A 16,981-nucleotide genomic window follows, 5' to 3' on the forward strand; every position below is an offset into this window, starting at 1 on the left:
TTGCAAACTGATGTTAATGTGCAGCTTTATTGTGCTGTGATTCTTTTCTCATTTCAGGGAATGATAGGTCCTCCAGGACGTCCAGGTCCCGATGGACCTCAGGGAGAGAAGGTAACAAAACAGTTTCTCATAAGAGTCACAGTGCTGTTAAGATTTATATAGTACATAATTCCAAATAAGAATTTTAAGAGTGCCCTCTAAGAATGTTTTTTCATGACGTTTCAGCAAACTTTTGAAGTACTTTTCATTATGCACAATGAAGTCAAGCCTAAAAGGAGGCTCAGACTCAGAAAGACAGTTCAATTGGTTTATTTTTACTGTGATGCGGGGTTAATGAACGAGTTGTAATAAAGAAGATGGTCTGCACTGGCAGGCAGGAGTTAGGCAATAGCTGTAGGCAGACTCGTTTCATCAGTCAGGGATAATCTGAGGCTCAAACCCAATAGTCTAGCAGCTTGATGAACGCCGTTATTACTTTGGTAGGAAAAGCCAGCTTAGATACACAGCTGCTCAGTAGAGTTACTGAAGGGCAGGTGTGAATGATCAGTAGTCTGCTGGAGGGAATGAAGCCTCGTACCTGGACACACAAACATGGAAAGAGACTAAGGACAACAAGGGGAAAGAGACCTGGCACTAGAGGAACATATATACATGCTGCATCAATGAGTCAGTCACACTTTACAGAATATGTTCTTTCTGAATTTACAGCTCATGTTATTTTCAGCCCAAACAGACTAAGGGCAGGGTAGGTTTACTCACAATATGCTATCTATACACTGCCTCAGTACATTTCACCCCAAAATTCAGTTTATTTGAGTAATGTTGAGTTTTGGAATGGTTAAGCGTACTGTGCCAAGGGGTGGGCTTGTGCGCTGTTCAGATGGACACTGCCACAGCACACATCTAGTGCCTGAGTACAGACGTTGAAGATTTTTTTTAACATCAGCTGCCTCTGAGCAGCACAACTGAAAATTGCTGTTAAATAATAAATACATCTATAAGGCCACCCCTGTTTTTCCACAAGTAACCTTAAAGTCAGTAGAATCCTCAGCTTTAATGTGCTTTGGCTCTTCTTTTTTTTTTTTAGGCCGACAGTCATAGTTTAATGAATGAATGATAATTTCTGCTTCGTACATGGTTGGCTGAGAGGACCTTTTCCTTACAAGGAAAAAACTGACCTGTTTTTTTTAATCAACATATTCTTTATTTACAGTACAGAGGCCTGTACTATGAGGCAGGATTTTAGCTGATGAGCATCAGTAATAAATATAGATTCTTAAATGCAACTTTATTCCTTATTTTTTTCCCTACATCTCCTTCATCAGGCTGCGGACAACATTTAACCTTTTACAGGGCACTATAATATTTAGTTCCTTCTATGACCACCCTATAAAGGATTATGTAGTGTAAAGTGCTTTGGGGTCCTTAGGGACTAGTAAAGCGCTATACAAATGCAGGCCATTTACCATTCTTTATAGATTTTTAATAATCACCATTTGATGAGTAGGTGACACTCATAGGGATCATTTTCTATGGAAGAACAGTCACATGATCTCTGAAAGTCCTGTTTAGATTGGCCGTATGCTGCCAACACCACCCCTTTCATGTGAACTGGGGAAACCCCGAGTTAAATTAGCACATTGATAACCAGCTAAATGTGATCCTGTATCCTGATCAGTGAAGTGAATCTAGATAACAGAAAGCTACCCTGGGTATGCTGAACGTATTTCTAGTATAGAGCCCAGAACCTGCAGAGCTCTGTTTAAAGAAATGCTTAAGCACTGATTTGAAAAAGTCTTCATCCATGTCTCTCTAGGGCGAGCATGGGCCCGTAGGAATTACTGGACCGCCGGGTTCAGCAGGCCCTCAGGTAAACTTTTTATTCCTTTTAATATTTTTTTTAACTTGGTGTGTAGAACATATATACATGTAAAATTAAATTTGCTTTCTCTTTCGCATGCTTCTAGGGGATAATGGGGTCACGTGGTGTCAGAGGAGATCCTGGGAGGCTCGGACCACCTGTAAGTGCCTTCTGGTATCAGAAAGTTGTTTCAAAGTTTCAAACTAATATTTCAGCATTGTGCTACTTTCTGTTCTATCCCAGCAAACATCAGTCAGTTAAGTGTTTGAGTCAGAACTTTATTTTCAAGTAATTTAAAGAAAGGTCGAGCAGAATACTACAACAGTCAACATTTTTATTATGATCTTTAAAATAAATCATCGCCAAAGTAATTTAATAAACACTTTTGACCACTGAAGTACCTGCAGGTGTACAAGATGTACTGTGTACAAGAGGTGTACTCAGCGCAGTTCTTTACTTGACCTGGCATCTAATTGTATACAGAATTATACAGAAGCATTCTACTTCAAAATCACATTCTCTTATGTTATCTTATGTTAAATGTGATCAGATTTGAAGGGCAAGGAAAAATCAAAGATGTTACTAATATGTCACGAGACTTGTACCACATTTGTGACTCCTGCAGGGTCCAGTAGGACATGCAGGACCAAAGGGACACGAGGGAAGTAAAGGAGAACCTGGGGAACTGGGACTCAAGGGAGAGCCAGGACCTCCAGGCCCACCAGGGGAGTCGGTTAGTTTGATTTAGGTCTTATATGTATACTCCACTGTATAACATTTATTAAACTATAATTGTGCATTGCCATCTTAATAATATCATTAAATCCAAAAAATGCATCTGTCTATAATATATGACCTCTTAAAAACATCCTCATATTAATATTGATCACTTGTGCAGGGCGATGATGGTCTTCCAGGAATTCAGGGTCCTGAGGCTCTGCCGGGGTTAGAGGTGAAAACCAAACCACTATTTTGAATTGTAAAGACTGCACGTTTCCTGCTTAACAGCCCTGACTTTGTAACTTCTCTTTCTATCTTCTTTTCTTTAGGGGCCTCCTGGAGAGGTGGGACCCCAGGGCCTCCCAGGTCCTATAGGTGTTCCTGTGAGTGCAGTTTATAGCATAAAGTCACTATAGATGATGAAAACATGCCAGCTTGTTTAAAATTACTGTTCCTGGTTACAGAGTGTACACACGATGTGTTTGTGTGCCTGAAAGAAAGTCGCTAATGAGAAAAAAAAATTGTTCTTGCAGGGAGTTCAAGGAAGACCGGGACCTGAAGGCAAACAGGGCATGAAGGGGGAGAAGGTACAATTATCATCTGTCTTATCTATCTATTCTATCTAATCTATCTCAGCTAGCAACAAGTGCACAAAAACACTAAAGAGGCCCTACTAATGTGTTGCACAAAATGCAATATTCAGCTGCACCCACACAGGAAGCATTTTGCAGCAATATGATGACCACAGAACACAGAAGATGAATGACATTTGATGACTTAAGCAACTATGGGCAAAAAAATGATGATTCCAGCAAGAGTCACATGACAGGGTAGTAACCTGGAATGCCTATAATCACCTTTCAGCTTTAAAGTAATGCGCAACAAGTTTCATGAGACATTTGTCTATTCTTATGATTCCTCATATAAATGGACAAAATGTCTATATCTTCTTTACTGTCACTTTTGGGTGCCATATATCTGAGTGTATATACATTCTTGGCTTTTGTGTCTGTGAAGGTTCTCAGTCATCCAGGTCATCGTAGTCTAAGGAGCTTGGAAAGAAAAAAGCGTCTGGACTTCTTTAAGTTGCTTGAAGACGTTTCACCTCTCATCCGAGCTTCTTCAGTTCTAAGGTCAAATGGTGGAGAGTCCCAGATTTAAACCCAGTGGGAGTTTCCCCCCAAAGAGGGACAAAAGGACCCCCTGATGATTCTCTACCTAATCACATGAGCCAAGGTGTGAAAACGGGTGTGGGTCCCAATCAGCCAGGGTTTCGGGTGAGCTCATTGTGAAACCTGGCCCCACCCTATCATGTGATTTCCTGAGGTCAGATGGCCCAGGATGTGAGTGGGCGTTAAGGCGTCTGAGAAGGGATCTCAAAACTGGATTATAGATGGCAGACAGTTGGTGTCGTAAACCACCACCTCTGCTCAAAGATGGTCGCTCACAGTGGACATAGATGCTTCTTTCACTCCTCTTTCAAACCATCTGTCTTCTCTGTCCAAAATGTGAATTCTTGGCTTTTACTTTTCAAATAACTTTGCCACTTTGTGTTTTGCTCCACAGGGAGAAGAAGGCAAGACTGGTTCACCAGGGAAGAGGGGTCATGTTGGAAGGAGGGTAAGGTGAACGAAAGGTTTATGTAATGTAAGGATGTAGCACCATAGTTTAGTCATTTACACGTTAACAAGCAAAATATTCCCCGTGTGATTGTGGGAGGAGGAACAAATTCTCTGGGAGTTATGTTGAGAAGAGTCTCCACTGTATACAAATTGGCTGGAAATAGCTTTAAGGATGTAACAGTGAGTCCACAGTTGTGATGAAGCTAAGATGATCTCTATATTATCAATATTATTATTTTTCTTTTTTTATCATGGTGTATTCATCCTCAGGGAAAAAGGGGAAAGGCTGGAGTCAGAGGGCCCAGGGGAGAGAGAGGACCAAAGGTGGGAACACAACTATATGCTTTGTGTAACCCCTACAGTTGGTTTAAATGTGAGATATGACCTAACAGTAGACTGTGCTTTATTGTTTAGGGTGAAAAGGGAGACACAGGACCGGTGGGGCTCCCTGGATGGTCAGGACTCATTGTAAGTGAATTTGTGCACCTACCCATCCATACATCATTGTTAAAATTGCTTCTTCATTGGTCTACCACATTCAGAGAGTTGGAGAGAAATGGATGGTTTTAACAAATAGAATGCATTTATTTTTATGTGATGTGTTTTTGTGTTCTTTACCAAGGGAATCCCCGGCTTACGTGGAGAGTCAGGTGATCAAGGTCAAAGGGGTGAAAAGGTAAACAAGTAAAAAGATAACTAAGACCGACTACAGTACTGTTCAAAAGTCTTGGGTCATCCCTTAGTTCTTTATGTTTTGCTTCCAACTACTTATTCAGGCTTTCTAAAGGTCTTTCAAAGTGTCTTTCATCCTGTCTGTTAACATATGTTTCATATCTTCTTAGGGTGACAAAGGAGACATGGGACTGCCTGGACTACCTGGAGTTGATGGCGTGAAGGTAGGAGCAGTTAACAGATTTAAACAGAAAAACAGTCGTAAACAAAACAAACAGGATCATATAAGTTGTAGTCTTTTGTGGGATGTAAATGACTGTTTAATATGTTTGGATATATCAAGATAATTTGGAAAATAACAAAAGGAAGACAAATGCCAAATGAGATTCACATAGTGGTTCATTCTGATCAAAGAACGCTCATCCAGGTGGTTCTGGTTTTTATTTACTGGGGCCATTAAAAACACTAGAAACATTACATCACTGCTGCTTTGGGATTTTCCTTTTTTTAGGGTATCCGTGGTCCTGTTGGATTGCCTGGTCCAGAGGGTCCAAAAGGGGAACAGGTATACAAAAAAAAGACTGCAGCATTGTTAGCTCTCAGGTTTAGAGCCTTGAATTTTCCCACGTGTAACTGTGTTTAAATGATGTTAAAGACTGACAGATGTTTATGTTTCTCACTTTACTGATGTTGTCTTAGGGAAACATTGGTCTGCCAGGGCCCAGGGGCATGTCAGGGATGCCTGGATTGCCTGTAAGTATTATCTCTCTCTAAATCTTTAATATACTTTTGAGTATGGCAAGCTTATGCAACATCTTTTATTCATGATACATTTTTTCAGCCCTCTTTAACTGTTGTATTTTTCTTTTTCTGTTTGTCATTTTTTCTCCTCTGATATGCAAAGTTTAGTCAGGAAGATATATCTTGGACTTTTTCAATATTTTATGTTTTCAATTCAAGAATTTCACATGTTTTGCTCAGACACTTTCTGCCAGGGTATGTCTGAAAAATGAAGACAAATGTTATTGTTTTATAATAACCCCTGCAATTTCTGCAAAAAGGCAGACTGCTATCTGTTAGCCTACCCTGTTCTTCAGCTACCAGCCTGTTAAATCAATCATCATTCAGAAGCACTTTATAACTCTGTTCAACCCACTGTGTCTTAAGGAGAAAAAATGTCCATTGACTAAGATGATAAAATCAGCAAGGCTACAGGTGACAGGCTCTTAATGCAGCTGATAAAAGCAGTCGGAAGTCGATAAATGCACTTCATACTGAAAAATCACACTAATGCCCTTTTCTTCCCCTGTCCTCTGTTCTTGCAGGGTTTGTTTGGATTAAAGGTATGAAATCATCACCTCCAGCTCTCTTGTTCTTCTATATCAAACACTCTTCAGCTCTTACTCACCACTCTGTGAAAAAATGGCCTGTTCCCCCTTTTTTAAGTGACTCACATAATCATAAAGATTATGCAGCAGTCTTTATTTCCTTATCGGTGTATGTGATAATTAACAGTTTGATATTGCCATGTGGAAGAGTACGGAATTGTATTGTTATATTGTTACTATTAAATATAATTCTCCCTGCAGGGATTGAAAGGCTACCAAGGTCTGCCTGGTCCACCTGGCAAGAAGGGGCTGCCGGTAAGTCTACAATAGATGGGTAAAAAACACTAGGTTATCATGTTTGCTTTAACAATGCAAACAGTTTTCTGTCTGTTGCAATACCTGGGTGCAGGGCTTTCCCATCTTTCCTACTGCATCTGATCTGGGTGGAGTAGAAACTGTGTTTGCCCCAAATTTGCTCTCATGGTTTAGCAAAGCTTGTTTGGAAAGCTTGAAACAAAACCCAAACAAGGCTGTACAGTTTAATTCTAATTACCGTGAATTACATTACTAAGATATTATCAAATGATTGATATAAGACTTTTTATCTATTTTGGCTAGTTTGTAATAGTTTAGGTTTAGTCATTTGAAGATTAATCTTGTGTTTTAGGGTCCACCTGGCATTCCCGGACTTCCCGGAAAGTCACTGAACATGACCTTGTCTCAGCTCAAGGCAAGTAGTTTCTAAACTGTATTGCCAATTATATGTTGGAATTGTTGTTTTCTGTTACGAAATATTCGATTAAAGTTGCATATTAAAAAACATTTCTTTCCAACAACTTGAAACAGCATGTGTTTAAAAAAGAAAGAAAGAAATTAAAGATATAGAGATATAAAGAAATAAGAATTTTTTAAAAGCCCATTCATATCAAAATCATTATTTTTCATTAAATTTACATGGGCTCTAAACATTAAACTTGACCAAATCATATTCTCCTCATTGTCTTCCCATATCCAGGACCTCATGTACATGTCAGATAAGCCCAACTACCTTCTGATCCAGACGTTGCTGGATACTCTTCAGGAGGAGCTTCGGCTGCTTTTGGATCCTCCTGATGGCAGCAAAGAGCATCCAGCTACTACCTGTCTGGAGCTCTGGCTCTGTCACCCTGAATACAGCAGTGGTCAGTTACTGAAACTTTAAAGTAAACACTAAAGCAACACTGAACGATTGTGTAAGGGGGATCCCCAAGCGAGATGGAATAAAAAAAAAGGGTTAAATGAGTGTGTCCTGCTCCATTACAGCTTTGTGCTATAATAGAATAGATTTACAGAATAGAATACATTTTAGAGGAAAAATTAAAAAAGTTTAGTTTATTTTTCTCTTATTTGGTTTTGAGTAAAAGCTAAAGTGAGGCTTTGTAGATGATTGGCCTGCATATTCTCTGTGTAGTGTGGTTCAGCGTGTGGTTTAGGCCATCTAAACCAAAACTTCACCTTACAACAAAGCGTCCATCCGTTTCAGTACTTCTAAAATAATTTGAGTCATATAATCAACAAGCAGAATCTACTAGGTTCACCTCCACCTCTTTTCCAAGGTCAGCTCTGATAGGCTCCCTGTGCTCATAGTTGGATAAGCTGCTTAAGATTGTGGATTAAACCTATTTATACTATTTATACATACATATTGTTATTAGAGCAAAACCAGTTGAAGTGCTTTGGTTTTTAACATTACCCCTGTACTTCACCTACCAGCATGGAGGGTAAGTAGCCTTGTGAAATGTTTGCATTTATTTAGGCTCATCTAACACAGATGGTAGATTTAAATTCTTGTCTTGCTGTTTATGTTTTACTGCCACTTTGCTAAGAGTCCCTAAGCACTGATATCAAGTCTCAAATAACATCACCCAGTAAAATGCATGAATTCTTTTCCCAGCAGCATTGTGTATATAGATAAATGCTTTGTTTTAAAATAAATGTTATTTTCCATTTATGACTTTTTTCCTTTGAAGAAATTATTTTATATAACTTTCTTTTATCTATTTTATCAGCATATGATATATAATATAATATATTGACAAATAATTCAACCTTACTGTATATGTTGTTACATATATTAAGGTATATTTGTATATAAATGATAATGAATATGGGTAATTCTATTTGACTATCAAAGATCCAAATTTGCAGATCATCAGCAATCCTGTTGCTTGTTGCCACGGGGATATTAATAGTTCACAGAAGACATATTTTTACACTCCAGCCTCTTTAATGCTTTCCTTTTACAGGCCAGCATGTTGAAGTTCTTGTGCTCCCTGTATTTCACTGGTTTTACTGTCAGCATGGAGCATACTGTAATACTTTGATCCCTGGGTTTCTCATTCAATTCCTGCTAACCTTTCTGTACAGGAATGTATTACATTGACCCCAACCAGGGCAGTCCTGCCGATGCCCTGTTGGCTTACTGCAGCTTCTCTTCCACATCAAAACAGACCTGCCTTCATCCTCAAGACTCTCAGGTATAAAGACATCAGCAGAGAAAGTCTGCAGGAAATTGTACCTCTGAATCAAGGACATGGCCACTATCATTTAATGTATTGGTATTGGTAGGTGAATCGTCATTCACCTCATGCTTCTGCAGTAGTGACTTTAACTTGAACCTGTATCTTTGTCTCTAAACAGGAAATTTCTTTTGCACTTTTACACTTTTTCTCCTTTTTTCAACTTAAGTGTGAACAGTTATGAAGCTATGAGTGGGAATAACATAGTAATAAGCACTTAAAAATGTTTGATTTGCTCATTTCACTGCTGAGATCTTCTGTACCCTAGAAATGATCAGATTTGACAATTCCAAAATTTCTTGTCTCTTATATAAAACTAAATTCAATGAGCTACATCAAATATATTAGATAAAATGTATTTAACTGAATTTGCATGTCACCCCTCATTTATTAAATGTTTCAAATTTAATCTGTTTGCATCAGTCAGAGGTATGCATGACGGAAACTAAGTTGTCTGGTTGCAGGAAGGAATGAAGCAATGCATGGCTAAATTACTTTATATTCATCTGAAGGGTATCAGGTCATGTAAAGGACAGAAACTATTATTATTCTCATTGTATTGTGTTTTCCTGGTTTCCTGGTTGGTTCAGTCTGTTTAAAACCACAAAACACACTCACCTTTCACCCTATCTACGCTAATATAGTCCAGCCTACATAAATAATTGACTCACTCAACCAAAGAGAAATGTGAATTGGTTTCGGTTAGCATGAGTCGAATACTGCTTTAGTCATGTCTGAGCAGCATGGTAATTCAGGATTTCATTAGCAACAGTCTGAAAACGTTGACTACATAAAAGTGGGACATACATTCAGTTTGGGAAATTGTGCTTTCTTTTCATCTGCCTACAGCTGCCAATGAAAGCTTGGATGGAAGACTTTTCCGAGGAAGGGTCTTTTCAGTGGCTCAGCAAGCTGGATCAGGGATTTCAGGTGAGTGAATACCTCTGAGTGGCACTGCCAAAATTAAACATTAATTCTAGGGCCTGGGTTCTGCTAGGCAAGACGTTCTTGGTGATACATTTATAAAGTTGGCTAGATAAACAAAATAGGCAAAAGTTTCTAAAGTGGGGAAAATGTACTCTCACTTTATTAGGTAAACATGTTCAACTGCTTGTTAACACAAATATCTAATTAGCCAATCATGTGGCAGCAGCTTAATGCATGTAGACATGGTCAAGACGACCTGCTAAAGTTCAAACCAAGCATCAGAACAGGGAAAGGAGACACTGCTAATGACATGGTGTCATGTATATGTAGTGGAGATGAGGACCCAAATGCACACTCACAGATCGACAGAGTTAAACAAAAAATGAGCCATTTATTTGGACTGTTGACCAAAATACAAAAGATGAAACACAAAAATACAAAAGGGAACTAAAAAAGGCTACTTACAGAAACCTAAACTGGGAATAAACACTAGGGAAAATGCCACTGAAGCTGGGAAACACAAGGCAAAAAACATCAACTGATGCTCTGTTGTATATATAGACGGCAACTACATATTTCTAAAAGGGTGACCGGGGGACTGGAAATAGAAAATAGGGGAAAACAAGACACAGCTAAACAGAATCAAAGCAGACGAGATAAAAGAAACAAAACTCTAGACGACAAACAAGGAACCACAACCTCCCAACAACAAACAGGAAGTGAGATAACTAAATGGGGAAAACACAGACATGACTAGACTAAATACAAGGGAAAAGACACAAGAGGATGAAACACTGGGAGAAGAGCTAAAGTCTAAAGCATGGATATCAAAATAAGGCCCTGGGGCCAGAGTCAGCCTTCTGAAGACATTCGTTGCCATCAAAGATCATTTGATGCCTTTCTTTTTGTTAAATAAAAATGTATTTTATGCTTGAGTAAATAAAACACCCTCTAAAACACTGATATTCAGTTGTTACTGGACACATATACATTGAGTTCATCGAACTTGATTTGATGAAACAGTCGCCTCCTGGCAGGGCTGGACTGGGACAAAAAATCAGCCCGGGCATTTTGACTAGAGACCAGCCCACCAGGTATTATAGGAAAAATCATAAAGCCTTTGAATGAAAACAAATGCTGTTGTCACAGTGATGTACACTGTCTTGTTGGTATATGTATGATTTCTATACATTGTACATCAGATAAAAAAACTTTGGTTGTAAGATTCATTTAATTAGTTATGAAAAGCGAGACATTTTAAATGAGAATAAGAAAGAAAAGTTTTTCTTTTTGCCCCCCTCTCCCTGTTAATGCCCTACCTGGCCCCCCTGGCAAAACTGATTTCCTCTTTCTGGTGCAAAGTGGGCGATAAATAAACAAGAGAGAAAAGCCAATCAGCTGATCATTGATCAGTTTCATGATTGAATGAGAGAAGAAGAGACAGCTGACAGCATAACGACAGAATAAATCCAGCTTTCTTTTTCCATTCTAGCTGAAGTCCGGGACAAACTGAGTTCCTTTTCAGCTCAATACGAAACGCGTAATATTTTCTCTGAATGCGGGACGATTCCGTTTTTTAGGGGATGGTTGGAAACTCTGCGAACTAACCTTATGAATTAAATAAAGTTCACTATCAGTAACATCATAGCACCCACCCAGCTGTAGAAACTCTGTCATGCTAGCTAGTACGCAGTACGAGTTATTGTAACTGACGGTAAAAACTCTGAATCAAGGACATGGCCACTATCATTTAATGTATTTGTATTGTAGGTGAATCGTCATTCACCTCATGCTTCTGCAGTAGTAACTTTAACTTGAACCTGTATCTTTGTCTCTAAACAGGAAATTTCTTTTGCACTTTTACACTTTTTCCTTTTCATCTGCCCGCATCTGGCCAATCCATCACCTTTCATTGTTTATACTGTTATAAAATTAATTAATTAATTTAAAAAATCATCGGCCCATAAAAACAAAAACTCACCTGGTGGGCCGATGGCCAGTCCAGCTATGCCTCCTGGAGCTGGGACTGCAGGTTCCACTTGAGCCTGTAAATATGGTTGGAAACCAAAATAATGATCTAAAATAGGCTAAACAGCTGGAAACACCTCACATTACACAAAGAAAACAGGAGATGATAACAATAATAATAATGCATTTATATTACCACACATATAATTAATGTATTTTTTTTTTCAGTTTTCCTTTTATTTAGTGTCTTTGGCCTGATTTATAATAAAGCCTTTCTGATAACTCTAATATGTTTTTATAGTTTTATTATCAAGGTGCTAATGTGGTCCAGATGCGCTTTCTGAGATTGCACAGTGGCACAGCTGTACAGAAGGTTACCTACTCCTGCCATCCAGGACACAGACTGGGCCCGGCCTACCGAGATGTCAAATTCCTCACTGACTCAAGGACACAAAGTTACCTCGGAGCAGTTCAGGATTGTGTGGTATGTAACAGAACTACAGAAAAATATCTTCCTATTTGACTTTTTTTCACCTCCTTTTTGCCAGATTTGCAAAAGGTTGGACAGATTAACTCAACATGGGCAGGGTGTAGAAGGACATAAAGCTCTGTTAATCCAAGATAGTTTGGAAGGAATTCCCAAAGGCCCGAAATAAAAAAAAATTTAAAAAGTGAGAAAAATATCTGGCATCTGTATAAATGTAGTAGTTATCTGTAAGAGGAGTGAAGATATTTGAAGATACCACCTTTATACAAAATAAAAAATAAAATACTGTGTACTGTACTGAATATCCTGGATGTTTTATATATAAGTAAATGGCATGTGGTTTGTGGAGCTCAATGTGCAAAAAATATATACAGTTTTCAAAAATCATGACTTCCTTATTAAACAAAGAAAAAAGAAGAAAAGTAGTTTCATGTAAAATGGCATAAATGTGTTAGTCTGCTATCAGTTTGTGACTGAATGGGGTCAAGTTGGCAATTACATGCAATCTGTTTGTGAGAACACAGTGATTAACTGTGATGAATTGGCAAAAAATCTGTATCGATCTGCGTATACAGGAATTTACATTAGCTAATTAGATTTAAAGTACAGCCAAAGCCTCACAGATTTGAGACAGAAATTCCAAAAAACCTTCACAAATAGGAGTTTGGTTACTGCAGTCGTATTGAAGCTGTATTTTTGGTCCTGTTTATGTGCGTACATGTCATTCTGTCACTCTGCGTGTAAACACAATACCTTTAAAAGTTTTAAATAAATTCTGATACAACTTTGTTCAAGTGTACAGTGGGGTCATGTTAACAATCCGTTCAAAATTGGCTTACAACCTTCAAGGTCAACTTAATGATTTATTGGTTGAAACTTGGCACAAGGTTTAATAACTTAGAAACTATGATTCTTACAGGTGTGGTGTGTCAACATATAGACAGTACCGTGTAAAGATTTCAATTATTATGTCACATTTGATCTCAAGGTCAATAGGTTGACCTAAAAGGTCAAAGTGATAATAACGCTATATCAAGTATTTTAAAACAGTTTCTTACAGTCATTGTTTATATTGACAAGATGTAGGCGTATAGGGAATGATATATGAGGATTCTAAATATCGCAATATTTTATCATGACTTTGTTCTGTACATTACAGTTACAGGTTATAATCATTTAAAAACATAACAGTTTGAATACATGTACAATGACCCTGAATAAGATTTACTTTGGTTTTTTTTTTTTTTAAAACAAAGTAAACTTCCTGATCAAAAACTTTTCTTCACTTAATATTTATGACTAAACATTTAAGTGAATTTTACTAAACAATTAAATGAATGCTACAAATATAATATATTCACATAAATAAAAAGATATTTATATTCAAAATGATATCAGGTAATGGGTTTCAACAGGGAAAATAAGAAAAGCCTGCACTTTGCACTTTTTAATGCACTAAAAGTGCATTTGAATACTATTCCCTTAAAAGTAAATATTGGTCCGAGAGTGAGCTGTGTGGGTGGGGGGTTGCACTCTCGCAGTTATTCTTGTCTCTTTGATCATAACAGAGTTTATGTATGTATGTATACCATTTATGTATATTCAATTCAAGAGAAAGAGAAACTTATCTAAAGCTGATCTCTACTTAGGGTTTACTACTGTAAATGTTCAAATGTAATCTATTTTTTGTTCATCAGCCTGGAGAGGAGATGGAGTCTGGTCCTCGGGAGTCTGTGCTGGAGTTTGAGGACCTCCATCTCCTTCCTCTGAGAGACGTGGCACTGATGGGAGGAGGAAACGTGACATACCAGTTTGGCCTCACTGTTGGACCTGTATGTTTCAGCTAGAGGTGGGAGAATACTGTACCATCCCGGAAGACTCTCAGGTCCAGGACACAAACTCTCTTTAAATCATGGACAAGTGGAACCTTCCAGTCTGTGAAGTTTTTGCTTCTTTATCCTCTAGTGTTGGAGGATTTTATCCCTCAAGTTCAGTGACTTTGTATGACTGAATCTTTGAGGCCAATAGTGTCCCCAGGCTTTTTTTTCACGGAGAAGGCAATTTCGTTTACAGAGACATTAAATAATTTAAGTGTATGTTTTTTTGTTTTTTTTTTACAAGCATCCTTTATACAGTGTTTTGTTTTTTGTTATGCAGTCATGCAGGGATAGTGTTACAGCTTGCTCACTGTATATATAAAACGTCAGACTGTCCTAACTGATGTCTATAACATTGTGTTCTTTACAGGGACACGGCTTCTGGTGTCCCATAGGCCTGTAAAGCTCTCACTGTAAATCCACTATTCTAGTACTGTAAGTGAACCTAGGTGTCATTTTTCTCAAGGTGCTAATTTTATTCAAAAGACCACCATTTATTTAATACAAAAACCAATAGAAAGGGACAGTTATGTTACTTGATTTTACCTGTCTGTTGTCAACAAGACCAACTGTCTTCATCTCTTGAAATACAAATTATTGTTTATTGTTTTCAATGTTTAATGTTGCTATGTTTTTTTTTTTGTTTTCTTTCTTTAAATTTGTCTCAGGTATGACTACACATGTTGGCACTGAATCCGATGTTGCCACTCTGTTGTCCAGTTTTGTAGTTTGGCCTTTAAACCAAACCTAGAAAATCTTGATTTCAAACATTGGATAAATACACATAATCCAACAGTGATTTGCTAATGGTAAATGAAAACACAATATGTGATTGTCCATCCCTCATCTTGTAGCTAGAGATACTCACCAGAGAACTAAATGTGATGCAGCACGAGAAAAGACCAAGTATCATGGCTGTGCACAGAAACAGCCAAGGAACAACCAGACTTTCTAATATTTTCCATGTTTATGATCACTGCCTGCAAATATCTCTCAAAACAATATCTGTGAAATGCATTTTATTCAAGAGTTTAATATGCATAACTTTGCATATAAGCAACACACAGTTTTGGCCCACATGCTCATCCAGCAAAGCTCTCGGCTGCAAGGGGAAAATCCTCACTCAGCACAGCCATATGGGGGTGAGCTGGCCACCCAGCCAGTGAAATGTCATCTCAGTTGTGGGCAAAAGACCTGCAACTGACAAATAAAGGCTATCTCATCTCATCTCAAATGTGGCCCTTTAGCAATGCTGGTGGCTTTTCTGACTTGTGGCAGTAACGCTGTGTGGCTTGTGATCCATTGGCAGTCGCTACAAGTGACTGTTAATCTATTTGCATCATTACTGAAGTAGAATAATTTACAGAACGGATACAATTTCTAATAGAAAATAAAGATAGATAAATGTTTTTGGATGCTAATATAGAAGTTTTTAAATTTTAGGAAACCAAAACCTTAAAAATCTTGGACAAGTGTGTATTTCTCCACAGCTGAAAATAGCTGGAAAAAAAGTAATCATTAACTCCAGATTCATTTGTGGTTGTACATAGTATCATGGTGGCGTAAAAACTGTAGCGCCCGTATGTCTCAGGTAATTCCTCAAAGTTTTTTTTCTAACAGAATTCCACTTCAGTTTAGAGAAAAGCATGACTGGTGTAATGACAGTTCTTCTTTTGGCTGCTTAGGTGTCACCCCAGTGGATCATCTTCCTCCATCTCTAGCCCTCCTGTCACAGCAACCCTCTGCATGTCCTCCTCCACTATACCATGAACCTCCACTGAGGTCAACTTCTTTTCCTCCTGCCTTTAGGAGCATCTTCAACATCCTTTGTCCTGTGGCCCTCCTTTTCACATGTCCAAATCATCTCAACCTCACCTCTCTAACTTTGTCTCCAAACCGCTCAACCTGAGCTATCTTTCTGATGTACTCATTTCTAATCACGTCCATCCCGGCAAAAATCTTAACATCCTCAAATCCTGAAATCTGCCCCCCCCACCCACCCTTCTGCCTTCTGTCATCTGTCTTTCTGTCAGTGCCACCATCTCCAAACCATGCATCATAGGTTTCAGTACCACGACCATTAAATTTTGAGAAAATGTTTCCGCATCCAATAACTAAGTAGATAATTAAGTAAATAAACAAATTAGTAGTACATTTTGAATTGGGTCACACCTTTGAAACCATACAGGAAAAAAAAAACCAACCTAAATTGTCAGACAATAGTGGGTAATAATCCATTACAGTTTAGCATCACATAGACTGCATGCAATGAAAGCCTGCAAAGACATGACTGGTCAATACAACTGTTCAACAAGTGGAAACCAGAGCTTCCAGTACCAATCCCTTAGTACATTCTACATATTCATATAGAGATTACCAGCCGTATTAAAGTTAATACTGGTTTCCAGCTCCATATTTGTAATTCACGTGCTTTACGACAGCAGCATTGCATGATTCACAGTTGGGAAAAAAAGCCTTATTTACCTGACACTGATCCTTTGTGCAGCCTCAAACAGCCTGTTTTGATTCCTTTCCCTTTAAGCCAGCTTTGTTGTGATTGGCTGTCCCTTGCAAACAGAATGTTCTGACAGCAAGTGGGTGGGTCTTCAGTGCTCACATCCAGAGCTTTGACTCAAAAATGACCATATTAATATTTATTCTGTCTTTGACATCACAGATCCAGTATAAGAAAAAAAAAAACGTAATCTAAGCATGTACAGCTCTCTCTAACAGGTAGACTTTTTTTTTTTTAAAGAAATTACCATTTAATTCAAAAAAATTGAATCAACACTAGGTCTAGAAATATCCTGATTATCTAACTTACTGTTTTCCTCCATTTTCTTTAATGTCTTGGTCAAAAAACTGCTGGAATCTGACAATTTGTCATATTTTAAATAAATGTTTCATATCCTTCTCCCCCCCACATGTAGTCCTACATCAGAGTTTTTACCCTTTTAACAT

At 38.1% G+C, this 16,981-nt stretch overlaps 1 protein-coding gene across 2 annotated transcripts in view; it reads left to right on the forward strand.

The window, feature by feature from the left end:
- si:ch211-196i2.1 (uncharacterized) overlaps window positions 1-15,967 on the forward strand; it is a 110,448-nt gene extending 94,481 nt beyond the window's left edge. For both annotated transcript variants that reach the window (XM_087843522.1, XM_087843521.1), the window contains 22 exons: window positions 58-111; window positions 1,817-1,870; window positions 1,968-2,021; window positions 2,487-2,594; window positions 2,760-2,813; window positions 2,911-2,964; window positions 3,115-3,168; window positions 4,148-4,201; window positions 4,474-4,527; window positions 4,618-4,671; window positions 4,826-4,879; window positions 5,046-5,099; window positions 5,387-5,440; window positions 5,575-5,628; window positions 6,201-6,218; window positions 6,465-6,518; window positions 6,871-6,933; window positions 7,219-7,384; window positions 8,610-8,719; window positions 9,611-9,691; window positions 11,958-12,140; window positions 13,841-15,967. In XM_087843522.1, the coding sequence (XP_087699648.1) occupies window positions 58-111; window positions 1,817-1,870; window positions 1,968-2,021; window positions 2,487-2,594; window positions 2,760-2,813; window positions 2,911-2,964; window positions 3,115-3,168; window positions 4,148-4,201; window positions 4,474-4,527; window positions 4,618-4,671; window positions 4,826-4,879; window positions 5,046-5,099; window positions 5,387-5,440; window positions 5,575-5,628; window positions 6,201-6,218; window positions 6,465-6,518; window positions 6,871-6,933; window positions 7,219-7,384; window positions 8,610-8,719; window positions 9,611-9,691; window positions 11,958-12,140; window positions 13,841-13,990 (1,635 nt within the window). In that variant the 3' untranslated portion in view covers window positions 13,991-15,967. The remainder of the gene's footprint in view (window positions 1-57; window positions 112-1,816; window positions 1,871-1,967; window positions 2,022-2,486; window positions 2,595-2,759; window positions 2,814-2,910; window positions 2,965-3,114; window positions 3,169-4,147; window positions 4,202-4,473; window positions 4,528-4,617; window positions 4,672-4,825; window positions 4,880-5,045; window positions 5,100-5,386; window positions 5,441-5,574; window positions 5,629-6,200; window positions 6,219-6,464; window positions 6,519-6,870; window positions 6,934-7,218; window positions 7,385-8,609; window positions 8,720-9,610; window positions 9,692-11,957; window positions 12,141-13,840) is intronic.
- The last annotated feature ends 1,014 nt before the right edge of the window (window positions 15,968-16,981 follow it).

This window comes from Neolamprologus brichardi, chromosome 7 (assembly GCF_056152115.1).
Source record: "Neolamprologus brichardi isolate AB-2024 chromosome 7, ASM5615211v1, whole genome shotgun sequence".
NCBI lineage: Eukaryota > Metazoa > Chordata > Actinopteri > Cichliformes > Cichlidae > Neolamprologus > Neolamprologus brichardi.